The sequence below is a fragment of the Carettochelys insculpta genome, chromosome 30, assembly GCF_033958435.1.
Source record: "Carettochelys insculpta isolate YL-2023 chromosome 30, ASM3395843v1, whole genome shotgun sequence".
NCBI classification, from domain to species: Eukaryota; Metazoa; Chordata; order Testudines; family Carettochelyidae; genus Carettochelys; species Carettochelys insculpta.
Genome location: NC_134166.1, coordinates 3549887 through 3575784, shown reverse-complemented (window position 1 = coordinate 3575784; position 25898 = coordinate 3549887). Strand labels below are relative to the sequence as shown.

Below are 25898 nucleotides of genomic sequence, written 5' to 3'. Positions count from 1 at the left end.
GGCCATAGGTGTAGGGGGCAGCCCTACGGCCCTGTTACTAGTCACCTGCAGCCAAGAGCTCACGGTGAAAGCGGTTGCGGTGGGGAGGAGACGACCTGCCCACTGGCATAGCAGGTTTGAGTTCCTGGCCCGGGGCCCTAGGAGGTCTGGCCAGCAGCCTCTCCACCGCCGCCTCTCGCTCCGCCTGTCTCCCTTTCCTTGCACCGCTCAGGCCCAGGAGGGAAAAGGGGTTGTTTTGGTCTTTACCATCTACATTAGCTCCACCTCCTTCATGCAACTCAGTTTCTGATTGGCTGCTGTCTGCCAAGGGCGTGGCATCCTTAGTGCCCTCCACCTCAGCTGCGCAGAGACACCAGGCACGAGCAGGGAGGGAAGAGGAGGAAAGGTGGAGGGGGAGAGAGGGAGAGAGAAACGATTGATTGAAGGCCTCAGAACCCAATCACCAGCTGTGCCCAGCAAAGCGGCCCGGGCCAGAGGCCCAGACAGAGAGAGCAGAGCCCAGGGGGGCAGATCTCATGCAAATCACCAGGCCCATGAGGCTGGCAGGGAGCGAGAGACAGAACGAGCAGGACGCGGGAGTTGGTGCTGCGCCCTCGCCAGTCACAGCTGGGGCACGGGGGGCGCTTGCAGCCGGCTACCCGAGGGCGACCGAGGGACTGACGGAGGCTTGAATCGCTGGCAGGCGGATGCCGAGTCGGGGCGGTCAGAGGCTCTGAGGAACCAGCCCTTCTCCCGCTGAAGCCACCCCCTGGGTGGAGGGAGGCGAACGCCTGCCCACGGCTGGGGGCCACGACCCGCTGGATTCCACGTCGCGCTGCCATGCAAAGCGGCGGCTGGCCACTGGGAAGGGGGGGCCCAGGAACAGCCCTCGAAACTGCCTTCCCCCTACCTTTCCGGACCACCTTGTAGCCACCAGGCTGCTCTGCTTCCCGGAGCCCCTTGCAGCCACCGTCCGAAGGCCAGTCCGTCTCCTCGGCATCATCCATGCTCAGCAGGCCTTCCGGCTCCGGCTCCAGCTCCGGCCTGCCACTGGGCAAGCGGCCTGGGAGACCAGCCCCGACCGCACGGGGGTCGCCCTGCCCCACGGGCTCCGTCGGCTGCTCCTGGCAGGGCGGCGCCGAGTCCCAGGGCTGCACGGCTCCCCCAGCCACGGAGGGCGTGGGCGTCAGGTCGTCCTCGGGGTCGTGGCAGGGCAGCAGGCCGCGCAGGATCAGATGCCGCAGGTTCTCCACTAGCGGGGATGGAAGAGGTGCTGGTTGGGCTGGGCCCAGGCCAGGATTTGCCCCAGAAGGGCTGGCTGGAGGCTGGGGCGGACCCGATGCTGGACTGTGGTCCAATTCCGTCTCCAGGACACCAGCGGAAGAGGCGTGTCTGGGAACAGCTGGCCGGGGCGCTCACCACCCCCCACTGGCGGGAAGGGCACTTGGACCCCCCCCCGATTTCTGAGGGGCAAATCCCACCCCACCAGTGCTGACGTGCAGCCCCTGCTATCCCAGCTCAGGGGTCCCCCAGCTCACACCCTGCAGCCCCCACTCCACAGCCAGCCCAGCGCGAGGGGGACGAGGAAACAGGACGGCCCAAACCCAGGTTCTGGCTCAGAGAGGCAGCCGGCCTCACCCCCAGCCTTCACTCACCGTCCTCCAGGGCTGACTCAGCCAGCCCCTCGGTGAGCACAAGTCCTGGGAGGCACAGGTGCATGCCGGGCCCTGGGTGCTCTGACGCCCCAGCTTCATCTAACGCCGCAGAGCTCTCAGTCGGCATGGGGGCAGCCAGCGCCTCCTTCCCCTCCTCCTCCTCCTCGCTGCCTTCGGCCTCCGGCTCCTCCAGCAGGGCTGGGGGCTTCTCCTGGCTCAGGGACTCGGGGGGGTTGTCGTCCACTGGGCGGGGGTGAGAGATCACAGATCCAGGGAGCGGCAGAGATGTGGGACCAGAAAGGGCAGGGGCCGAACTCAGCATGGCACAGGGGGCCCAGAGAGAGCCGAGGGCGCAAAGGGAACCGGGGCCCTGGCGTGGGGCTGCTCAGCCTCCTAGACCTTTGCACTGGGGACTCCCATCATCACCTCACGTGACTCAAGAAGCCCCAAGACAGGCTGACCCCAGGCAGCCACCTGGTGCCCCCCAACCACGGGCTGCTGCTCCGGGCTTCTCCCAGGTGGCTGAGACATGCAGGGTGCCCTGGCTGGGAGGGGAGCTCACCTGAGGAGACCTCTTCCACCTCCACCCCAGAACTGTTGGCTTGGGAGAGGATGGGGGCCACGTCGGGGTCTTGCAGCACCAAGCTGATGGAGAGCGAGAGGAGTTAGCCGCGCTGGATGGGCTCCCCAAGCAGATGGGGCCCAGGGGGGACCTTGGCCCACTTGGAGGGAGGCTGAGCTTCACCCCCAGAACTGGACCGTGGTTCCTGACAGCTCCGAGCCACCAGGCGCTGCAGAAGGGGCGGGCGGGGGACGCTCGGCGCTGCGCTTTGGGGCTGCTCTGCCCCCGGGACAGCCAGACAGCCTGTGTCACCGCAGGGGATGGAACCTGCGTGTAGGTCCACAGGCAGCGTCAGAGTCCTGCTCCCAGCCTGGCCACAGGAGAGGATGGAGCCGTGGCCAGCCTGGGGCCCGGCAGGGCTTGCAGCAAAATCCCCAGTGCTCTGGGGAGTCTGTCCCACCCGCCGGCCCTGCCCGCCCGGAGCCCAGGGGCCCAGCCCAGAGTCTAAGGCTGCTGCCTGGCCCCTGCGTGGTGCTGCTCACCTGGACGGGGCCGGCCTGTGGATGGGCAGCTCCTGGGCCCTGCGCTTGGGGGCGGAGCTGGCGTTCCTCGCGGTGCTCTGCACCGCCTCCTCCAGCAGCTCCATCCACCTGCCAGGCCCAGGAGAGGGGGCGTTACGGCCCTGGCACCCGCCCGCCGGCCACCTCTGGAGACCAGACGTGGGGCATTGGCTGCGCCCCTCACTCGGACTGCACCGAGGGGAGGGAGTGTAACCCCCAGCTCGGCCTATGACCCTCGCCCCCAGCTCGGCCAACGCCCCTCACTCCCGACCCGCAGCCCCCGGCTCTCCACCCTCTGGGACCCCCACCCACCCCCAGCTCGGCCAACGCCCCTCACTCCCGACCCGCAGCCCCCGGCTCTCCACCCTCTGGGACCCCCACCCACCCCCAGCTCGGCCAACGCCCCTCGCTCCCGACCCGCAGCCCCCGGCTCTCCACCCTCTGGGACCCCCACCCACCCCCAGCTCGGCCAACACCCCCCACCTCCACCCCCAGCTCGGCCAACACCCCCCACCTCCACCTCCAGCGTCTGCACCCCAGCTTGGCCAATGCCCCTCGCTCCCAACCCGCAGTCCCCGGCTCTCCACCCTCTGAGACCCCCACCCACCCCCAGCTCGGCCAACGCCCCTCGCTCCCGACCTGCAGCCCCGTTACTCCAGCCCCAGAACAGGCATTTGACTTGGTGCAGGGACTCCCCCCTCCCCTCCCTCCCCCCAGGTGCCCCTCCCACCCTGCCACACCCTTACGTGTTTTTCTCCGAGGGCGTCAGCGCCACCAGCTCATAGATCTGGGGCCCCAGCTCCGAGGTGCAGATGATGAAGAGGGCTCGCTTGTCTGCGCAGAGAGACAGGCTGCTACAGGGAGCGTTCGGGCCCCGCAGGTGTCACCCCCCCGCGGCCTGCAGGGCTCTGCTGAGCCGTCCTCCCCCGGCCGAGTCAGAGGAGACACCGCCGCCCGCCCCAGCTCCCCGAGGCTCCCCCAGCGCTACCTGTGGCCACAGAGCGGATGAGCATAGAGTTGAGCTTCAGGACGGGGCTGAAGGTCTGCTTGGTGTCTGAGGAGCCCAGCACCGTCTTGCTGTGGAACTTCAGCACCAGCTTCTCATCCTGCTTCTGCAGCAGCACCAGGAGGTCCTCGAGCAGCAGCACATGTAGATCTGCGCAGGCCGTGAGGGCCAAGCTCGTGTCAATGGCCCCAGGCACCCAGCCGCTCCGGTCCTCCGCAGAGCCAGGCTGCCCCAACCTGGCACAGGCCAGGCCCACCCCTCAGCAGGGTTGTGCAACCCCCTGCCCCAGATACTTGCTGGAAGTCAAAAGTACGCAGGTGCCTAAGTCCCCTGGGTTCCTCTCCCTGGCCCAGTCTCAGAGACCCAGGATTAACTGGGTCACAAGCGCCCTCCGCGGGCAATGAAGCTGGAGATAAGCCAGCCCCACTTGACAAAGGCTCTGTCCTGTCCCGTGGTCCCCTCCAGAGACCAGCCAGGAGGACCGGAAGCTCCCCCAGCCGGGAAGAACAGCACCAGCCCACGAGGCAGACGCGGGTTAAGTGTGCGATGGAGGCTCCTGCCAGCCGAAGATCCCCAGTGGATAAAAGCTGACAGCTAATGGAGCTTCTGGGACACCAGGGTTCTGGGGGCTTCTAGCCTGAAGGCCAAGGGCCGTGCCAGCCCCACCCCTGCCGGGAGGTACCTACCCACCGTCTTCTCCTTGCTGATGCGCCAGCTCAGGGCCCCCTCGTGGATCATGCGCCGGGAGGTGAGGTCGAGGTTCTGGGGTGCAGAAGGCAGGGTCAGTGGCTGGCGCTCCCCAGCTGTGGAAGGGGGTGTCAGGACAGAGCCCCTTCCCACTCCCAGCCGGGCAGTACCTTGAACTCGGCAGCCAGCGGGTTGCTGGTGCGCTCCAGAGACGTGGCATCGAGGCGCTTCTGGTAGGTCTCCAGCCGGTGCCGGTTCTCCGCCCGCTTCACCGCCTCGTTGACGTACTTGAGGATCTCCCGGCACTGGTCGCGGGCGCGGCACAGCTTCTCGTGCTCTGGGCTCCTGCCTGGGGGCCGAGAGGGGGCGGCTAAGGCCAGGCCTGGGGCTAGGGCGCCCCCCGCCCCCACCAGCAGCAAGACAGCAGGGAGAAGCGCCGCCCTACCGTCCGTGTGCTTGAGGATGCTCTCCAGCAGCAGGGGGTACTTGGTCAGGCGCTGCATCTCGGAGATGATCAGGTCCTTGAGCTGCAGGCGCCGGCACTGCGGGTTGCTCTCGGCCTCCTGGGGCGGGGGAGAAGGGAGACAGCGCTGCAGCCGCCGGGCGGGCAGAGGCCCGAGTCCCAGCCGGAGGGAGAGGTGAGTGGGGGGCAGGAGGTACCTGCATGAAGAGCTGGAAGCGGGTCTCCTTGCGCTTCTTGGTCTTGATCAGCTCCAGGGCGATGGACTGGTACGAGCAGAAGTCAGCCACCACCTGCTGCAGTTCTTCTCCCGCCGGCCCGTCAAACTGGGGCAGGGAGAGAGAGGAGCAGAGCTGAGCCAGCCTCCACCGTGGCCCCCTGGAGAGGGGCGCTCCACAGGATCCCCCCGGCACTGCCCAGGCCCCCCAAACCCCTGCAAACCCCAGAGCTGGGCACCAGCTGCTCCAGAGACAGCAGGCGGCTTCCCTGGTGGTTGCAGAACCCTTCTCCGAGACGTCCAGCCCCTCGGAGCCCCGCTACGTCCCGCTGGCATTTGGACCGTGCTGTCTGCGCCGTTCAGCGTGCGGCCCTGGGGACTCCCGCGTCGGGAGAGAGGGGGATGGGAGACCCCAGACCCATCCTGGCAGCTCTCCTGGCCCTACCCGAGACAGCATGAGATCCCCGATCTCCTTGATGATTGGTCCTTCCTCTCGGAGCTTCCTCATGGATTCCGCCAGTGAATCTGCACCAGGACAGAGCGGGGTCAGGGCACGAGTCAAGGGGGAGTGGGGACAGGAGAAGGAAATTCAATACGCCCTGTTCTACGGAGGCCTGGCAGCACGGCCCGGGGGATCTGCTGGCCTACATGGCATTCAGCGTTTTGTACGTTTCAGATGTGACCGACCGCTACAGCCAGCTGCTCCCGTCACCTTCTCCCCGCCTCCCCAAATCCTTCCCAACAGCCCCCAGGGCTCACAGCTCCTCTGCTCTGCCGCCAGCAGAGAGGAGACCCCGGGAGCGGTGGCCATTCCTGGAATGAGCTGCCTCTATTCCCAGTGGCAGGCAGACGGCTGGAGAGGTCTGGGCAGCCCTGCCCTGCCCATCTCAGCAATTCACTGCCTACAGGCTGCAGCGGGCTTGGCTTGGACGCTTAACGTGTCTGCTCCAGACAGCCATGCGCAGCCCTGATAGCAGCTGGCCCTGGAGCCAGGCCAGGCAGGTGACCGGAGAGACAACAGGACACGTCTACCCAGCAAAGAGCAGGGGGTGTGAGCAGCCAGGGTGAGACTCGGTGCTGAAGCCAGCCGTGCCGGCGTCAGGCTGGGAACCCGGGGGCCTGGGCTTGCCGCACAGACGCCTCCCGAGCGTGAGGGTCCCAGAGCTCCTGGCCATAGGACAGCAGCAGAGCAGCCAGCCCGACTGCCAGCCCAGCACCGGCCAGCAGACAGAGCGAGCCCAAAGTGTGACAGCCCCGAGGAGACACTGCGCTGACCCCACCAGGCAGCGGTCACTGGGCTCTGCCCAGGCTCCAGCACAGCAGCAAGGCTGGTGCCCGTGGGCCTTACAGACGGGCGGGGCGGGGAGGAGCCCCCAGGGGTTCAGCGCCTTACTGTGGATGTCGATGAGCTCCGAGAGGTTGGGGAAGAGCAGCCCCAGCTCCTCCCGCGACAGCAAACCCTCCCGCCTCAGCCGCTGGTAGAAGAGGACGTCCAGGACTCGGAGAATCCGCAGGTGTGAGGCCTCTGTGGCAAAGAGCTCTGCCCCGGGGGAGGGGAGAGAGGGGTTCAGAGACGGGCCGGCTCCCAGCTCCCCTACCCCAAGCAAAGCCACCAATGTACTAGCGCCGCCTCCCCCAGATCTGCCTGGCCCCCATGCCCTGAGCCTGCAGTTAATCGCAGGGATCACCCCAGGCCCTGGGGGAGCTGCCTGGGGCTGGTCACCGCAGGCAGCATTCGGGAGAAGTGGCAGCGGGAGCCCTCACCGTTGATCACCTCCTGGCGGTCGATCTCCCGCTGTGTCAGGTGCGCCACAACCTCCCGGCCGACGGTGTGCTGCCAGCTCTGCGCGTCCGGCTCCGGCTCCAGGTCCGACAGCTGGCCCAGGTCGTCCTCCAGCGGGTGGGGCAGGAAGGACTCGGTGCCGAAGCCCAGACTGGGCGACTCGATGCTCCTGGGGGGTGTCGGATGGGGGGTTGCTCCCTGAAGCTGTGCACCGGGCCCCGTTCTCGCAGAGACCCCGTGGGAAGCCCCCAGCCCACTCCCAACCCAGCTGAGACCCAGCCGGGTGCTGCTCGCGGCTCACGCCTGGGCCCTTCACCCCCAGGCACGGCCCTCCAACGCGCGAGCCAGAGGGTGACGCCCCCACCAGCGAGCCGCAACCGCGGCTCATGGACCCAGCGGGGAGATGCTGGGGTCCCCATTGCCACATGCAGGGCTGCTGGACCCGGCTGGTCCCCCCCCCGGTGGCGTTCTGTTCCCGCCGGTGTTACCACACGGACGCCCCAGACGCGTGAGGCGGGGGTGCTGGCTGGGAGAGCCGTGTGCTCCCGTTGCAGCCAATCAGAGCACTGCGGGGCTCGGTCGGCGCACCCCGCAAACCGCAGGTCTGCCAGCGCCACCAGCAGAGCTGCCATCTCCCGGGAGAGCGGCCGGGCCCCGAGACGGAGCAGGGCCACTCGCGGCCCAGTCACCAGCCTGGGTGGCCCAGCGCCGCATTAACCCCTTCCATGCCAGCCGCTAGGGCGGGGGAGAGGAGGGCTCATGGACGCTCCTCCCCCTCACGCCGCTGCGGGTAACACCCACAGTCCCTGGCAACTGAGACGGTCGGGAGAACTGGCCTCACCTGCGGTGTTCAGGGCACTGCCTCTTCCAGGCCCTGGGACCCAACTGGCCCCCACCCTGCCGGCGGCGCTGGGAGTCACTCACCTGCGTCCCATCTTGGGCGTATAGGGGGGAGTGGGGTTTTCCAGCGACCTGGGGAAGCAACAGGAAGGGACGTCAATCCCCGAACCGGGCGTCCTTCGCCCTCCCTCCTTCCCTGGGTGCCAGAGCGCCAGGCGCAGCTTGTGCTACCCGGCAGCTGCCGGCGGCGGTGGGCTGGCTTTCCTGCTGGGGGACGGCTGCCCAAGTCCCTGGGCACAGAGTCAGCCTGGGGAGCAAACTCCTGCAGGCTCGAGGCCTTCCCGCATGGGGCACTGGGGGTGGAACCCGGCCTGTAGCAAGCAGACAAAGCTGTCAGAAGAGCATGTGAGACTGGGGGTCTCATCTGACCATGCTGGGTCGGGGGGGGAGGGATCAGCCCCTTTGGATCTAGATCCCTACGTTTCTCTGGCCAGTTGTGGAAGCTTCCCCCCGCCCAATGCAAGCCTGGCTGGCACACCCGCCCAACCCCCCACTGAGCGCTCAGTACCTCCCAGGCCGCCTTGACTTCCCCCACCAAGTGGGAGCGCTCAGCTCTCCAGTGCCCTGCAAATCACGCGCGGACCGGCCTCGGGCCCCACGCAAAGGCCCGACGGAACCAGCCCAGAGGCACCGTCCGGAGGCCCTCGTCCCAGCAGGCTCGGGGACTGGCGCTCTGACCTCGTGGACAGACTGGACGCCGATGATGATGCCGACTGGTGCAGCCGCGTGGCCTCCGCTGCGGCGTCCATGTCCACGTCGCTGCGGGACCGGGGCACGTTCTCCGCCTTGCGCGATCTCTTCATCTCCTCCCGCCCCTTCAGGCTCTCCGACCGGCCCAGCTTGACTTCGGCCCTGGAACTGCAGGGGAGGGAGGTTGGCAAGCCGCCCCCAACGGCTGCATCCCCTGCGGGCCGAGAGAGCCGGGGACACCCGCCCGCCTGCACAAGGAAGCAAACGAAGACCCTGCCCCGTTAGCTCAGAGCCCCGCTCCAGCCCCCGGCACCTGTACCTGTCTGGGTCCAGCAGGTCTTCGGGGAAGCTGCCGGTGGAGAGGCGCTGCGTGCCGGGCTCCTGGGACTCGCAGTGCTGGCTGTTTTCAAAGTGCTGGATGATGTTCCTCACGTTGCCGGGTTTGACTGGTGGGATGGGGGCAGAGGAGAGACGAGCAGCCATAAGAAAGAGGCCCTGGGAGCTGGCTAAACCCACAGCCCATTACGTAGCGCCCCTGGGGCTAACTCCAGCCCAGCAGTGGGGAGGCGAGCCCAGGAGTTTGCCCCCTTTGGTCTAGTTTGGAGTTGGCTGGAAGGGGCTGAGGGGCAGGGCACTTCCTTCCTGTCTCTGTTGCGAGGCCCTGCGCCTTCACCTTCCCCCTGCCCCAGCCATCCCCCAGGCCTCTGTGCTGCGTCTGAAAGCCCCTCGCTGGAGGCACCCGGCAGCAGGCTCCGAAGTCAGCTCAGGCTGCAGCAGGTAGCGGCTGCAAAGCTGCAACACACCCAAGGCCCGGTGCCAAACCAGTGACCAGTTAGGGAGAGCTGAAGACACCCCCAGTTTGAGGGGACCCCCTGAAATGCACCCTCCTTCTGAGGTTTGGCTGGGGATCCCTGCAGAACCAGCCTGTTCAGGGGGCCCTTCGACCTCATTGCCACAGGTGTCCTGCCCTGGTTTTGGCCGCCCAGTGCAAACCCACGTGTGGACGCTCTTATTCCGGTTTCACTTTGACTTGTTCCCCTGTGACGTGAAGCGCGTGTGCCTGACCTCTGGCACTGGGGCATCTCCTCCAGAGCCGCTTGTTGCCCGGGGAGCTGGCCATGGGCTAGTGGGAGCCGTGTGCCATGCGCAATGTCGGGGCAGGAGGGAGCGGGGGGTGGGCTCCCCCCATAGGCACCAAGTCTCTCCACAGTGCCTGACGTTATCCACGGAAGACTCCATCCCCACCCGCCCAGGTGCCAAAGGTTCTCCAGAGTCCAGCCACAGGGGGTGCGAACGCGAACACCCTCCTTAGCTGCTTCCTTGGGACAGTTTGCTGCCTCCCGCCAGGGGCACAGGTCAGGGTATTACTGAGCTCATGCCCTAGGGCATCTGGGCACTAGTGTCCCTCTAATTTTTCCCAGAATAAATTTTGTTCTGTGCACCGAGGCACTTGGGGATGTGCACCACCCTCAGCAACGTGCTGCCAGCTGGGGGCGCTCTGCTAATCAGCTGAGCAGCACCCGACTCTCCTGGGCGGCCGCCCAAGCACTCAGCTTACAGGGAACCCTGCCAGGCACCCAGCTAGACAGGCGCCTTCCACCCCAAAGGGCTGCACCCCCATACAAGCACTGGCCCAATTCTCCCCAGCCCCTTCATAGTGCCCTGGCCGTGCACAGGGGCTGCGAAGTGGATGGAAGTCCCACTCTCGCCCACTGCCGGGGCAGCAGGGAATGGCCTTAAATAGGACGTGAGGCCTGACGGGGACACCGGCACTGTGGCCTGTTCTGTGCGGGGCCCAGGGCTCTGCTGGCCCCTCTGCCTGGGGAGCGTTTCCACCGCGGCCTCACCGCACCGTGTGGCAGGCACAGAGCCCCTGCACGAGCAGCACAGCCGCTGCAGGGCCAACGCCGAGGCCTGCGGCGCACACAGAGCCGCATTTGATCGCTCCGCTGTGTGGAAAACGGAACAGCCTCCAAGGCGACGGGCGCCAGATCGGCCGGGAGGAAGGGGAACGAAGGCCTCGGGTGGGCGTCACAGCAAGCCAGTGAAGTCAAGGGGCAGAGTCGCCCTGCCTCCAGCGGGGGGCCAATGCGGTGGGCAAAGCGGTCTGGAGACGCAGGCCCCGTCCCCGGCCGCGCCCTGGGTACGGCTCACAGAGCTTTACAATGCAGCTCGGTAAAACGACCCCCCGTGTTCCTGATGGGGAAACCGAGGCACGTCACAGCAAAGTGACTTGCTCCACGACGTGCCAGCACCGACACTGCCCAGCGCTCTGTCCACGCGCTGAGCAGCGCAATGCGCTGGGTGGGGTCGGGGGGAAGCCCCGCTGTAGGAAACACAAACCAAGCTGAACACAAACAAAACAAAAAGGCCTTTTACCTTCCACGGGGGACAAAGGGACATGAAATGCTGAAAGGAAAAAACAATGAGATGTCAAATCAACGCTGCATTGCCACAAGGGAGAGAGCGTGAGCCACACCATGAGAACTCAAAGGTGGGGAGGGGAGGGGAGGGGAAGGCAATGAAGAGACATGCAAACGCCTCCCGCTCTATGCCCGCAGGGGAAGCCATCGGCTGGCCAGCGCAGGGACTGTGCGCAGTGCTTGAAACACAGCCCAGGGCTGCCGTCGTGTGTGCCGCGTGCGTGCGACACACACGCTTGGGACTGCTCGTGCGACAGCTGGGAGAAGTTTTTAGGAGGATCTCAGCTCAGCCTCCCTTTGTGCAGGTGCAACCGTGCACCCCCACAAACCACACCCGCGTCCTGTGCACTGCCCCCTCCCCCCGGCTTTCACTAGTGCCTACAACCAAACCGCCTCAGGTGGGACGCCTCCCAGGCACCCCGCCCCAGGCAATTTCTGCTGCCCCTGGAGGGCCTCACTAACCCCCTCCACCAGAGCTGGCCCCTTCAGAACACCCCCCTCTGGGGCTGCTCAGGGCTTTGAAGGGATGGATGTTCAGTGGTGGGTAGTGTGAGCGAGCGTGCGATTTGTGTACCGACCAAGACCTGCATCTGAAGCACAGCCAGTGTGTGTGCACGAGTGTGAGAGATTTAACCAGACAGCATCGCGGGTTGGGGCTATTTAGTACCAGCTAACCCAGGAAGAACCCCTCCCCCCAACCCCACCATGCAGGGGCCCTTAGCTGGACCAGCTGGTACTCGATCGCTGCATGGGAGACAAACCCTCAGGTCTCAGCAATGCTCCAGAGCTGTAGCTACAGCGGGGAGCTCTCCTAGTGCCGGCAGGAGCCTGGCTGGTGCTGGACCGGCTTCCTGAGCTCGGAGAAGCAGCGTCAGTGATGCCTGCAAAAGCACTCTGATGCTGACGTGACCGATCTCCAGCCCAGCTGCCCTGGGGTTTTCAGCGTCCTTCAGGCCCAAGGGTGAAAAGGAGAGTGTGCACCCCAGGGTGCGGGATGCAACGGAGAGGGGGATGGGGGCTCTGGGGGCATCCCCTACATGGGGGATTAGTCACCGATGTCAATGGCAGGAAGGTTTGCACGCGAAGTGCAGCCGAGCTGGACAGCAGCGTACGCTGCCCTGGCGCATGTCACGTCTAGGTTGCACGTTGGCACTCGTGCACCCCGGCACGGACAAGGACTTCCCAAAATGCCGGTTCTCCTGCAGCCAGCCAGATGAGATGATTCCTCTGGGGCTGGGACCTGGTTACTCCAACGCAGGCAGGAGTGGTGCCCACTATGGGAGGCCTGCTGGCTCTGGCACTTTGCCCAGAGTCTCAAAGAACACAGCTCCCCACCAGGCATCCCCTGGTGCCCCCTGCACAAGCCAATACTCACTGCTCTGGGAGGAGCTTTTGGGCTTCCCGATGTACTTCAGGATGGGATTGCGTTTCTTGTCCTCCATCGCATCTTTGTCCTTTTTCGTGCCGCTGCTCTGCTGAGACACACCGGACGGGAGTTGGAAAAAGTCTTTGCAAAGGGGCACGTTGACCCCAGGGCAATACAGCAGCTGCAGCCGGGGCAGCTGCATTTGATTTGCGAGGAAGGAAACTGAGGCAGGGTGTGTCTATGGTTAGGGGTCAGGGCTGGAGTTCTAATCCCAGCTGCGCCACTGACTCATCACGGGGTCCTGAACAAGTTGCTCTGTGGGGCAGCTCCCCCGACGTCTATGCAACAGGGTAAATCACACGGCCCTACTTCTGCCCAGGGCGGGAGACTCGGTGTCTTTCTGCTACATCTGCCAAGCCGCTGCACCCTGCAGGCACCCCAGGAGCAGAGCGACAGGACAGAACTGTGATCCTCCTGGTCTGAAAGCCCAAGTCTCTATCACCGGAGCTTGAGGAGAATCTCCACGAACTGCTCACCGTACAGGGCCCATTGCCTAGCGCAGCAGTTCCAATTCCGACCCGGAGGGGGCAGCAGTGTGCAAACAAACCAGCCCAAGGCGGGGGACGCTGAACTTGGCTGGTACCAAAAAGCACCGGAGTCCCCCCACTGCCCCCAGTCGCCAGCAGCACATCACTCAGCCCTGCTGCCACACCCCGCTTCGAGGGCGGGCCCAGCCGCCAGCGCCACGAGCCTGCACGCTGCGCTGTAGTGAGCTCGCACGCGAGGGGAGACAGTGGTTTGGCATCCGTGCAGCACAGCCGGACGTCGCACAAACCACGCGCGGCTCCCCTTCCAGAGGGAAAGCCTGGGGGTAGCAGGGGAGGTGGATGATGCATCCACGCAGGGCAAGCAGCACCCAGGAGACACAAGGGGCCTGATTCTCCCCCGCCCTGCGGCTCTGGGGAGGTCGTGCGCACGGAGAGGCCACGTTTCAGGCCCGCTGTGCCTGGCTGCGAGCAATGAGGTGTCTTGCCCAAGGCCTGTGGAGGGAGGGTAATTCTGAGCTGGCTCCTCAGTGGAGCTGACAAGGGTTAGGTGCTCACGCCTGCTCCTGCCGAGGCCGCTGAACTCGCGCAGGCTAGGGAGAAGAGAGCCGATGCCCAGGGAAGAAATCGGTCAGACCCCAGGATGCAGCCAGGGCCCCACCCACCTTCTTGGCCTTGGGGAAGAAGGGCAGCCACTTGTCCTTGTCTGGAAAGGCCGGGGACTTCTCGCTGGTGCTGGCAGGCCGGGCCTCCCGCATCCGGATTCCCGTGTGGCTCATGTACGTGCTGAGGGCAAAGGCCATGGGGGAACTGGAAGAGAGGAACACCCAGACAGGCGGATCGTTCCGGGGGTAGCCAAGGCTGACGCCGGCACATCGGGGGTTCTGGTCTCGCTCGACCACCGCGGGGGCAACAGGCGGGACAAGAGCAACGAGCGGCTCAAAGCCTTTGCCAGGCACAGCTGGGAGTGAGCATCCACCTGCAGCGCTGCAGAGAGCGCGGGGAGCCCTGGGATTCCCAGGGGCCTGTGCTACCTACACAGCAGGGCCAGCCCAAGGAGAATGCCTGTGAGATCTCCGAGCCCTGAACCTCAAGCCCGGCTTGCCTGGGCGATCGGCACTCAGAGGAGCGGCCGCAAGACGAGTGGGGGCAGTCAAGGAGGCAGGGCAGGCCCTGAGCGGCTTCAGGTACATTGACCGAGCCTCACAACTGCCCCTGCCTGCGCTGCCCTCGTTGTACCGCGGGGGAAAGGGAGGAGCAGGGCAGCGCAAAGACTGGCTCAGTCACGGCTGGCACCAGCAACAGCCCAACGGGCACACTCTGTCCAGGCACAAAGGAGACAGACGTCCCCAAGCAGTGCCACACCCATCTTGTACGACACAGCATCTCGCTGCTCAGCCCCTGGGGCGCCGGCGTCAGGGGAAAGGGGCAAGTCAGGTCACAGCTTGGCACCTGCAGAGGTGCCAGCGCAGGAGAAGGCTCTTGGCTGCAAGGTGGGCTGGGGACAGCTGGTTGTGGCGTGTTCTCACTGGGTCAAGGGCCCTTTCGGACACACAGCCAGAACCCACTCCAGCTTCTCCTGCCATAGCTCTGGGGAGAGACCCAGCCACCAGCAAACGGCTCTGAGCAGCGCGCGCAAGAGCCCTCCTGCCTCCCCGTCACCGTGGCTCACACATGGGCTTGCAGCGAAGGCACCAGCCCCAGACTTTCCTTCTCGGCTCTGCCAGCGATATGCTGCAGGACACCCAGCAAGTCCCGCCCCCTGCCTCAGCTTCCCCATGAATAAAAGGGGGATAATGGCACTGCCCTACTTTCCCCCGGCCCCAGCCCAGGAGAGTTTCATCCCTGTTGGCAAAGCACCCCACGATCCCCCCTGCCTCCAGCACCGAAGGGCCAGGGTCTGGGGCCCTTATCTCCTGCAAAGGCTGAATGCCTAACAAACGGAGAGCAAGTGCCCAGCCAGCTCCAAGGGCAACTCAGTTATGGGGCACCAAGCGATGCCAACTGGTGTGACAGCAGCAACGTCTCCCCAGCTCTGCAGAGCCCCCTGGGGACTGAAGGGCTCTCCCTGCACAGAGCAGGGATGAGGGAAGGTGACACTCATGTGGCTCAGTGGGGATCTGAGGTGGGGAACACATTTCTTCTCCTTGCTGCAATGGGGGGAGGGGGCTGTCCTGCCGGACACTAGGACCCAGAGAGACGCCACCCAGCTGCTTCCTCATAGGCCGCTCAGCCAACAGCTGGCAAGCCCGGGGTTTGGGAGGGTAAAGGGTGAGCTAGCAATGCCCAGATGCCCTCCCCTGGGCACCATCACACCTGGGCTCACACAACCGCTGGACACCCGGCGGACACTCACCTCCTGTCCTCTTCGTATTTCGACCTGGAGAGGGAAAGAAGGAAGGGTGTGAGAAACCCGGTCGCCTCCCTAACCCCCATTTGCGCTGCCCCATTCGAGCCCGGGGACCTGGGAGGGCACGGCTCAGGCTGCGGCTACGCTCCCGAGTTTTGTCAACACCCAAACGTCAGCAAAACAAAACCTGCCGGAGGGGTTCGTGCTTGTTCCTTCCAACAGATCACGTCCACGCTAGGGGACGTGGCACCGTCATTGGCCGTGTGAGTGCTGGGTGGGCGGATGTGTCCCCCAAGGCGGTGCTGTGGGCGCTACCTCTGAAGGCCAGAGTGAGCTCTGGGCATGGGGCAGACGGAAGGAGCAGGCGCTAGCTGTGGGGTGGGGGCCTACTCAGTTACCCCTGTCCTGCCCCTCTCGCCTGTGTTGGCTGGAGCAGCACTGATTCTATTTGGGGACCACGGGGGCTGGGTTCTCGGGTGCGCATTGCTGTATCCCCTCCGCAGCCAAAGGAGCACTGCTGATTTATACCCGCAGAGGATCTGGCCCATGCTTCTGATGCAGCTGCTTTGCGTTGTGGCCATGAAGGCTGGCTCAGCAGGCAGGTCTACACCGCCAAGGTGTATCCCCCCCAGCCTGCCTTTTGGCCGCAAAACTCACAGGATCAGCTGGGCTCTGATCCCACTCCCACCAGCAGCAGCCCACTGCGAGAGCTGCTCCCCATTTCTAACAGAGCTGCAGGGCGCAGCCCCAGGCTCGGTCTAACTCACACACCCAACAGGGACCAGCCCCAGCGCCTGCCACTCACAGGATGTCGGCCAGGTGCGCAAGCTGCTTCTCAGCCACGTGACGCTCCTTCTGAGGGTCCCCGTCCAAATCCAGCAGGTCGTTTTCCCCGTAAAGGCTTCCCAGCCCCATGGTGCGCTTCGTCCTGTGCACAGGCGTAAGAACGGCCACACTGGGTCAGGCCAAAGGTCAGTCGAGCCCAGAGTCCTGTCTGCCGACAGTGACCAATGCCTGGTGCCCCAGAGGGAGTGAACAGGATGGGTGACCATCGAGTGATCCATCCCACGCCCCCTATTCCCAGCTTCTGACAAGCATTAGCCAGGGACATCCTCCCTGCCCCGCCTGGCTAGCAGCCATCGATGGACCTGGCCTCCCGGAATTTATCCAGGGTTTTTAACCCTTTTATAGTCTTTGTCTTCATGACCTCCTGTGGCGAGGAGTTCCACAGGCCGACCGTGTGCTGCAGGAAGAAATACTGCCGTTGGTTTGTTTTGAACCTGATGCCTGTTCATCTCATTTGGCGACCCCTGGTTCTTGTGGGGTGGGAAGGAGTAGCTAACTCTTTTTCTTCACTTTCTCCTCACCAGCCACGAGTTCATAGACCTCTCTCAGACCCCTCACCCCCATCTCTTTTCTAAACTGAAAAGTCCCATTCTCAATCTCTCTTCATACGGCACCATTTCAAACCCCCCTCATTTTGTTGCCCTTAGCTTTTTCCCATGCCAAGATCTCTTCTTTATCCCTACGCAGTATTCAAGGTGTGGGCTTATCTTCAGGCAATAAGATATTTGCTGCCTTATTCTCTATCCCCTTAATGATTCCCAATGTTGCTTTTTGACTACAGCTGCAAACTGAGTGGATGTTTCCAGAGAACGAGTTGTAACCAAGCCAGACAGCAGGACACAGGTCAGCATCACGAGCCTCAGTGGTCCAGGCAATCAGCAGCCGAGATGTGTGGGCTTGGCCACAGAACAAGGGCCTCACCTGTAGTCCTGGATCTGTTCCTGGATCTCGGGCATTGCTGCGTCCTGAGCCTCGGAGAAGGCGCTTCGGATGTCCTCCCCGTTCCGCAGGCGAGACTCTGGAGTCCCGGGCAGGAGACAAGAGATACGCACACTGGTTACCTGCCGTGCTCGGCTGGTGGGAAGGGGCCTCATGGATGGCTCGGTGCAGCCCAGGATCTTGCCACACCCGCCTACCAGTCAGCGGCTTTTTGGGGGCAATGGGGGGTGTGCTGCACCGCCACTCCCTGCCCCAAGTTAAGGCATCGCCTACACTGGGACTTTCCTTCAGTGCCTCCTGCCCACAAGGAGCTGCCCCATGACCCAGGGGAGCCCTGCTGTGCCCCATGACTAGCAGCAGCACCTCTCCTCAGGGTTCCAAGCAGGAGAAAGCCACCCTAGGGCAAAACGCAACTCTGCCTGTTAGCACTAGGCAGCTATGCTGCATGCTGGGGTTGGGAGCAAATCCAGGCCTGAGCAGTGTCCCCCACAAGCTGAGCGCTTGGCCAGCCACCCCATATGCCGCCCAGCAGATGAGCAGAGCGCACAGCCGGCAGCCTGTGTTTCTACGGGTGGTGCACATCAACACGTCCTTCAGTGCATGCAACAAAATTTATTCTGCAGTTGGGTGGAAAATAATAGTGGGAACTCTGGGCCTGAGACTCCCACCCCGCCTCCAACACAGAGAGGCAGCATGGCCCTGTGGGAAGGGAAATGGAAGACCGGGGTTTTCTCTCCAGCTCTGCCACTGACTTGCCTGGTCATATCACGACCTCTCTTTCTCCTCCAGCCCTCTGTCTAGCTCAGTGTTATGCTCTGCAGGGCAGGGACTGTCTCTCCCTTTGTTCTTGCCCAGGGGGACCCCAATCTCAGCTGTGGCCCATTGAACACAGCCGTAATTAACAGTAAACAGTAGCCGCCTCGGTGCTGTTTCACAGACGTTGAAACTGAGGCTCATACCAGGGCAGTGACTTCCCCAAGTGAGCCAGGAAAAGAACCCAGGAGTCCGACTCCAAATTGAACCACACAACTCCATTTCTCCCTAACGAAGGGGAGAACTGTCTCTCCTACGCATGCAGTCCTTCCGCAGGGGAGCTCAGAGGACGGACGGAGTGCTGCATGCTAACAAGAGGGAACCTTTGATTTAAAGCGAAGTCACAGGGGCCCAGCCAGTGGTCCCTGACACGAGAGACCTGGTGCTGCTGCAGACACTGCCCCAAAGGGTACAGACATGGCCCCTGAGTTTACACACCCACACTCACCTATTTCAGCTAGCAATGGCTCAGACACCTTTATTCGCAGCGGCTGGGAAGGAAAAAAATGCAATTATGCGTCCATTAATCACAACAGGCATCCCGGCCTGGAGGAGGAACACTGCAGGAGGGCGGTGGAGCCTGCATGGTCTTTACGCAGCAGCTGCTGTATTTCAAAGACCAGAGCTCAGAATTTCCTACCAAGTGAAACACCTGCTTAAAGCTTCCCCTCTTGGCAGTCAACTGACAAGTCCCCACTAAGCCCTAGATTTGCTACCAATATGCCTATGAAGCAACAAGTTAGGAAACGTCACTAATCTCAAAGAAAGCGACAGCTAAAACCTCCCACCCCAGCTCAAGCACGTTTCTGGACCTCACCTGTTCTGGCGTTTCCTCCAGCAGCGTAGCTGCACCAATGGCAAACACCAGTGCAGGACCATTTGCACCAGTGCAGGACCATTTGCACCAACCTCGTTTATAGTGCAAAGTGCATCTGCATCACTATAGGAGGCTAAAAACCCGGTGGGACAGGCAGCCTTGATTACAAGTCTTCCAGATTGAACGGCTGAATACACGGGAACTAGACCTTGCTGGTTCTCTCCTGCGGGAGGAAAGCCGCTCGCTCACCAGCGACGGAGCGAAACGCCCATGCTCACCGCATTCTTCTCCAAGAAGATGTTCCAGATCTCTTTCCCCAGCGCCCGGGAATCCTTGGAGTTCATTTGCTGGCAAACTTCTGCGCACAAATAGAAGAGCTGGGAGGAGCAGGGAGAGAGACGAGAAAGAACGAGAGACGATGAAGGACTGAGACACACTTAATAAAGCAGCAGCGACTCCTCCCAGGAATCAGTACAGGCGGCAGGAGATCTCTGCAGAGGTCGACGGTGCCCTGTGCTGGGGGAGGAAGCTGAGCCCGGGGATGGCATTTCTACCTCCCGTGTCTGTGGAAGCTCACTGACGTCTCAGTGTGCACCAGCAGGACAGCAGGGGTTGAGCCCACCACTGCCCAGCTCCAGCAGCGTTCATACGCCCAGGGTCTCCGCTATGGCTAAATACGACTCAGCAGAAGTAGCTATGGGAGGGAAAAATCCGGAGAGCCCTGGGCGGATACAAAATGTGCAGCCGCACAATGAGCCACAGAGGCACGTACGAGCTGATAGCCCTGGATCTGCTGGGCTCCCATAATCTGCACTTTGTGGACGCTGTCAGCAAACATGGGCGTGGAAAGAAACGCGCTGCTTTCCTGGCTCCAGGACAGAGGGAGAGGTTAGGGCCAGGAGCCTGTTGCTGGCTGCGTGTGATGCCTGGGGGCTTGGGGCAAGGGTCACACAGAGGGTGGGAAATGTCCTAGACTCCCCCCAACTCAGTCCACTTGCCCCGAGGTGCTGCAGGACATTCCTGCTCCTGCAGAAAAGCCCTGGTCTCTACACGGAGGCAGCTGCAGCAGCCAACGAAGTGCGTCTCGCTCTTACCAGGGGGCTGGGATCAGCCTGGGAGAAGATGTAGCGCAGGAACACACCCAGGTGAGCCGGTCGGGATTTCAGCTTGCCCAGGTCCTGGAAGAGGGTGTCACACTGCAGGAGGAGAGGGACAAGCCAGTCCAGCTGGGAGAGCTAAGGGTACAGATGTCCAAGGAACAGGCTCCCCATTCTGCTAAGGCCCTGGTTAAACTGGCATTGCTTCGTCCCAGCCCCGCTGCAGCAGATAAAGCCCCTAGGGGGAGAGGTGCAGCTACCAGGCAACCCAGACCCGGCGTTAGACTCTGCCACTGCATCCACTGGAGCAGCCACCCAGCATGGAGGCAAACCCACAGGCCCGACGCTTCCAGGCTGGGCCAGCAGAACAAGGGCGCCCCTACGCTGCCAGCTCCCCACCAGCCCTTGTCAGCAGCTCGGGAGCCCAGTTCTGCAGCTGGCGTCTGCAACCTCGCTTCCCCACCCAGCCCCGAGAGCTAGCGTGTGCTCCTGCTGGCAAAGCCAGGAGGTGATATCGGGGGACACACTCCACTGCATGCCAGCTCCCAGCCCACCCTGCTCTGACCACTAGCCCCCACTACTCCCCTCCCAGCTGGAGAGCCCAGGAGTCCCAGCCCCTACTCCCTGCATAGCTGCCAGGCTATGGGTGACTCCAACAAGGTAAGGACAGACGGCTTGGGAGCTGGTACCTCGTTGTTGAAATACCCCGGATCGTAATCCTCCTCCGGCCCGATGATGGGCGGCCTCTGCGTCCGGTCCAAGCTCTGAGGAGACAGGACCTAGCTGGGACACGGCCACCCCAATGGCAGCTCCTCCCATCCCAGCTCAGCCATTAGTAACACTAGGTGCCTCCTTCTGGGGGGCTTCTCCGCCACCTGCTTCACTCCCAGCTAGCGGGGTCGGGGGGGGCATCTCCTGGCCATGAGCAGTCAGGGTCTCAGTCTCTGCCTCATCCTACACAAGTCAGCGGTAGCACCCTGTGGCCAGCACTGACCCTAGGGCAGAGCACCCCCCACTGAGCCTGCACCCCACTCCCTGCCACACCCACCATCCTGGATCCAGCACTGACCCCAGGGCAGAGCACCACCCACTGAGCCTGCACCCCACGTCCTAGGGCCAGCACTGACCCTAGGGCAGAGCACCCCCCCCGTTGAACCCATTTCCCATACAGCTGATCAGACCCATCGCTGGTCTCTGCTCTCATCAAAGTACAGCCTGGGTCTGTCCACCAGACCCAACTCCACAGGCAGGACAAGGCGCCTGCCCCAGGCCCAGCCAGTAGGCCTGGGGCAGCTCCCCACAGCCCCACTCTCACCTGCTCCGTGCCGGGCAGGCAGGGTGTGTCCGAGCCTTGGCGCCGGTGGTGCTGGAACATCTTGGAGGCGATGATCGGGGAGGTGCGTGGGCTGTCCAGGCCGGGGTCGGAGAGAATCGAGTTCTGGTTCAGAGAGATCTGCTCGGGACAACCACCTCCTTAGCACATTAAGCAGCAGAGAAGGGGACGGCCGGCGAAACCCCCGGGGAGAAAGCTGAGCCAGGCCGGCCCTGGGAGCACTGGGACGTGTTCTGACTCATGTGTTCCCAGTCCCCGGGGAGCCAGGTCAGCTTCTGAACCGATTCGACAACTGGCCCGAATGCGGGGGAGGGTCACCAAATTAACACATCCAGTTCTAAACCGGTTTAATTGGCTCGGTGCACACACCTGCCCCAGCCCCCGGCTCAGCTTCCTGCTGTCCCCCCACCTGCCTCAGCAGTAACCTGCAGGCCCCTCTCCTGCCTGCAGGTGCTGCTTTCACACTGCGCACTCCTGGGGCCAGGCTCGCCTCTCGGTGGTGCTGCAGGAAGCCCCGTGTGGCTCTACACAGCGTCCCAAAAAGACTAAGGGGGAAACTTTCCTAAGTGCTGAAGTGACTTAGGACAAGACTTCTGAAGGCGTTTCTGCACCGAAGGGTTTCCAAAGGGATGCGATCCCCCGATCCCCCCGGACGTCCCTCTAAGCACTAGACGAGCTTTAAAACGCCGGCCCTTGGGCAGCCTGGAAAGCAACGGCCTCTGCTGCGATAGAGGTAAAGGCTGATCAAGGGAAGAGACCTCACAGGGCCCAAGTCCACCAAACCCCAGGGGTGTTCGGAGCCAAGGCCACACTTACAAGACACCCGACATGCCAAGTAAGTTCCCTCTGCTCAGAGACCCCAGCAACGACCCCAGGATCCTGCTTCGGTGACTGCCGGGCCTGTGGTCCCAGATTCACCAAGACTGATTTTAAACAACTTCTGATTGGTTTTTCAGCCCCCAAACATGCACACTCAGCGAGGGTTGGACATCTGGCAGGGGGACAGTGCCGCTGCTCAGACAACGTGCAGAGGTTGGCTCTCTGCTCTCTGCACAGAATGGGTCTGGACCTTTGCCACACGAACACCACCAGCACCTCCACAACACGCCAGGGGCAGCCTCACCTCGCTCATGGAAGGGAACCGTTCGGTGCCTAAATCCAAGCCGCTGTCGCCGTCCTGAGAGTCCAGAGAGAGATGGCCTGGGAATGGAGGAGACATGTCAGGCAGAGGCCAAATTAAAACCCACAGGAGGCTCAACAGCCAGGGAGAGACTGTGGGGGCAGAGCAGGGCTGAGCAGATTCAGTAAGAGCCCTCTGCCTAGACCTGCAGAGCCACCTCTCCACTCTCCCTTTGCCTCTCCTCAGATGACAGGAGAGTGGATCCGTGGGCTGGCTGAGACCCCCCAAGAATCCGACGGCGAATCTTTCCCACAGGTTGGTGTGAGTGTCACCCACCCGCCTAGGGGCGTGCAGCCTGTCCCAGGGAGTGGCACCCAGACCACTTCCACGGGGAGAGCGTCTCCTTGGGAGCCTTTGCTGAGAGCCAGCTGCTGTCTAGCACAAACTGCAGAGGCTCCTGCACTAAGCTCCAGAGGGTCCCAGGTTCAAGCCCCCCTGTGGGCGGTTACATGGCCCCAGTTCTGCTCTCTGACGATGGAGGAGGGCTTTGGCTTTTAAAGGGAGCTACAGCGCAGTAGGAGCCCAGGTAAGGAAAGGAAAATAGGAAGTCAAGTGCAAGTGCAACTAATCCTACAGGCTTTGAGACAGGAGCTCTGCTGGGCACAAGGGGACCCAGGGCGGCAAAGGCAGAGGAGGAGGGGAAGCCGCAAGGGATGCGTAGTGTGTGAGAAGGCAGAGAGCAGCAGAGGCACCAAACCGTTCTTCCCTCCCACCAGAATAGAATCACAGAACACTAGGACTGGAAGGGACCTGGAGAGGTCATCGAGTCCAGTCCCCTGCTCTCCTGGCAGGACCCAGCACTGTCTAGAGCATCCCTGGTAGATGTCTGTCTAACCTGCTCTCAAATATCTCCAGAGGTGGAGATTCCACAACCTCCCCAGGCAATTTATTCCAGTGTTTGACCACCCTGACAGTTTGGAAGCTTTTCCTAATGCCCAACATAAACCTCCTTTGCTGCAGTTTAACCCATTGCTTCTTGGCTGATCATCAGATGCCAAGGAAAATAATTCTTCATCCCCCTCTTTGTAACACTCGTTTAGGTACCTGAAAACCATTATCATATCCCCTCTCAGCCGTCTCTTTTCTAAACTAAACAAGCCCAGTTCTTTCAGTCTTCCCTTATCACTTATGTTCTCTAGACCCTTAATCATTCTTGTCGCTCTTCTCTGGACTCCAGCTGACGCCTAATCAGCGTAGAGCAGAGCTCACAAGAACATGCAATTTAAACAAAAAATTCCCATTCCGACCTGAGCCAAAAATGTTGAAAGCTCTTAACGCCTCTGCAAAACGAAGATAAAATTCAGGTGAGGTCGGTCAGCGCGTTTTGTTTCAATAATTCTGAAAGGGCTCGTGTTGAATTCAGCCTTTCTTAAAAATCCTTTTATGACAAATTAACTGAACGTTTCAAAGCACAATGGCTTTTTGAAGTGAACAGTGGACCCTCAAAATGGGAAACTGGTTGACACTGACCCTTTCCAGCACTCCTATGGGTTTGACAAATCAATGTTTTCTGGTGGAAAAAAGTTTTATTGAAAACCTCCCACCCAGCTCCACAAGGGAGCCTTGTGTGGTGGTAACCTTGGGTGGAGGACAACAGAGGCATACGCAGCGTTTTTCTGCCTGGAGTCAAGTGGCCAACACAGGGAGGCTGGCTGCAAACACGTCTCTTCACAACGGATCCCATACTCTAGTGCTATGAGGCAGCACTAAAGGAGCCCTGCACCAGTGCATTCTGGGAATCCTGGAGTCCCTATTCTGTAGTGAGCAGTGGGACTGCTCAGAACAGAGACTTCTGGGTAATTTCCCAAGGCCAGGCACTCCTGACTGTTTCCCGCCTGCACTGGAGGGATGCTATCACAGCCAATAATTATCGACCCAGACTTGAGACGAAGCCCTCGGCACTCTGGTGCAAGCAAAGCTGGTCAAATGCCCGGGAGGGTTACAGAGCCCAGAGACAAGGAGCTGCACAGGCACCATGAGCTGAAGTCATCCAGACCACTCCTCTGTTAGGAGGGCGGCTGGGAGGGCAGGCGGACAGACAGACAGATGGCAGCAACGGCTGCACAGCAGTGACAGCTCGACTCACCTTCTGTCACCCTGAGACCGGCTGAGCCAGAGTTGCAGCATGGCCGCCCCAGGTCCTGAAATGGGAGGATAGGCGGGGGTCAGTGTACTTAGCCCTGCTCTCCAGAGGGGGAAACTGAGGCATAGAAAGGCGAAAGCGCCTGGTCTGAACAGCGGGGAGGGCCAGCTCCCTTCAGCTTCAATAGGGGCTCTCAGCACCCCCGGCTATGACACTCTCACAGACTCGGGGGCAGAGCGGGAAGGAACCTCACAATAGGTCGTGCAGCGGGTTCCTGCACAAACACCACCGGGGTCCTCACTGGCCCTGCTGAACCCGGTTTCAGTCTTACTTTGCGTCCACATGAGCCTTCAGCCTCCAGCCCCTCTGGGGTCCTCTCCCCAGAAGCAGTGCCTTCTGGGAGATTTCGCACTGCCTGAGGGCAGCACAAGAGCGCCTCAGCTTGTCCGGCTCCGCAGTGGGGCTAAACCCAGTTCTGGCTTCCCCTTGCCCCAAGCTCTAGAGGGTCGGGGGGAGTCACCTGACATTTAGAACCAGGAAGAAAGGAGTCCACTGGCGTACCACAGAGCCGCCTGTCTCCTGTCTGATCTTTAGCTGCAGCTGGCTGACCCTCCGGCGCGCCCCCTCGATCTGCTCCTCCAGCGTGGTGGCGGGGTTCCGGCTGTACACCTCGCAGAACCGCTGGGCGGGGAGACGAGCCGGGGAAGGAGGTTACAGCCCGCCGCACGGGGAGGGGAACGGGCAGAGCGTGGACAGGGGGAGGGGCGGCTGGCTCTGATCAGCCCCCCGGGGTAGCTTCAGTGCGTCCGGCCCTGCTGCTGCACGGCATTCACTGATGGCCACGGGGGCGAAGAAGGAAGCGCACCTCCTTTCCCCCGCCACCGTACAACTGGCCACACTGGGCGAGGAGCAGGGCTGCTGACTGGGGAGGGAGGGGGCCAGAGGGCTGCTGCCCCCAGGCCTTGCATTTCAGAGGGGTCTGCGGCTTCAGCCACCACCACCGCCAAAGTAGCAGCAGCGGTGGCCGGAGCGCCAGGCCTCTCTAAAATGCCACGGAGCCCTGTGCTGCTGCCCTGCGAGCAGCTCTGAGGGAGTGGGGTGGGAGGGGGGCACCAGGGATAAGCCCCACCCCTCCACCCTAAACCCCGCCCCTTCAGGGGCAGGGAGCCAGCCCCCTTCCACCCCACCCCCAGGCCCACGGCAGATGTTGGCGCCGCTGGCGAGGAGGGTTTGGCACACCAGTCAGGCCACGGCACAGGCGTGGGATCTGGGAGGCGGGAAGAAGGGGCAGGAGGTTAGGAGGAAGCCACAGGAGCAGCTGATCCAACAGGCAGGGACGACAGGCTGGACCAGGAGAAGCCTAGGCGTGTGCGTGACAGGAAGGAGACGGGCGACCCATCATACCTGTAACTCCGCCTCCTCCTGTCGCAGCATGTTGCGGAGGATCTGAGTCGCGTGCTTCTGAACTTCCGGGTCCTGCGAGTTGGGACAGACATGGGGAGTGGGAGGCTGAGATGGACACAGCTTTGCTTCCACCTTCCCGTCCTGCGAGTGGAGCAGCACCAGAGAGACATGGCACCCTGACAACACCCCCACTCCTCCCCCAG

General features: G+C 62.5%; 1 protein-coding gene across 2 annotated transcripts in view; it reads right to left on the bottom strand.

The window, feature by feature from the left end:
- ARHGEF11 (Rho guanine nucleotide exchange factor 11) overlaps positions 1-25898 on the bottom strand; it is an 81794-nt gene that overhangs the window by 3715 nt on the left and 52181 nt on the right. For both annotated transcript variants that reach the window (XM_074980548.1, XM_074980549.1), the window contains 32 exons: positions 25696-25767; positions 24853-24972; positions 24295-24349; positions 22152-22228; positions 21011-21148; positions 20385-20459; positions 19693-19794; positions 18877-18975; positions 18230-18272; positions 16951-17047; positions 15989-16111; positions 15190-15213; positions 13499-13643; positions 12298-12397; positions 10879-10908; positions 8819-8945; positions 8488-8667; positions 7834-7881; positions 6891-7078; positions 6520-6666; positions 5572-5651; positions 5110-5235; positions 4895-5012; positions 4620-4798; positions 4449-4524; positions 3745-3912; positions 3503-3590; positions 2739-2846; positions 2197-2279; positions 1635-1877; positions 890-1231; positions 247-339 (listed from right to left, as the gene is read on the bottom strand). In XM_074980548.1, coding sequence (XP_074836649.1) covers positions 247-339; positions 890-1231; positions 1635-1877; positions 2197-2279; positions 2739-2846; positions 3503-3590; positions 3745-3912; positions 4449-4524; positions 4620-4798; positions 4895-5012; positions 5110-5235; positions 5572-5651; positions 6520-6666; positions 6891-7078; positions 7834-7881; positions 8488-8667; positions 8819-8945; positions 10879-10908; positions 12298-12397; positions 13499-13643; positions 15190-15213; positions 15989-16111; positions 16951-17047; positions 18230-18272; positions 18877-18975; positions 19693-19794; positions 20385-20459; positions 21011-21148; positions 22152-22228; positions 24295-24349; positions 24853-24972; positions 25696-25767 — 3694 coding nt within the window. The remainder of the gene's footprint in view (positions 1-246; positions 340-889; positions 1232-1634; positions 1878-2196; positions 2280-2738; positions 2847-3502; positions 3591-3744; positions 3913-4448; positions 4525-4619; positions 4799-4894; positions 5013-5109; positions 5236-5571; positions 5652-6519; positions 6667-6890; positions 7079-7833; positions 7882-8487; positions 8668-8818; positions 8946-10878; positions 10909-12297; positions 12398-13498; positions 13644-15189; positions 15214-15988; positions 16112-16950; positions 17048-18229; positions 18273-18876; positions 18976-19692; positions 19795-20384; positions 20460-21010; positions 21149-22151; positions 22229-24294; positions 24350-24852; positions 24973-25695; positions 25768-25898) is intronic.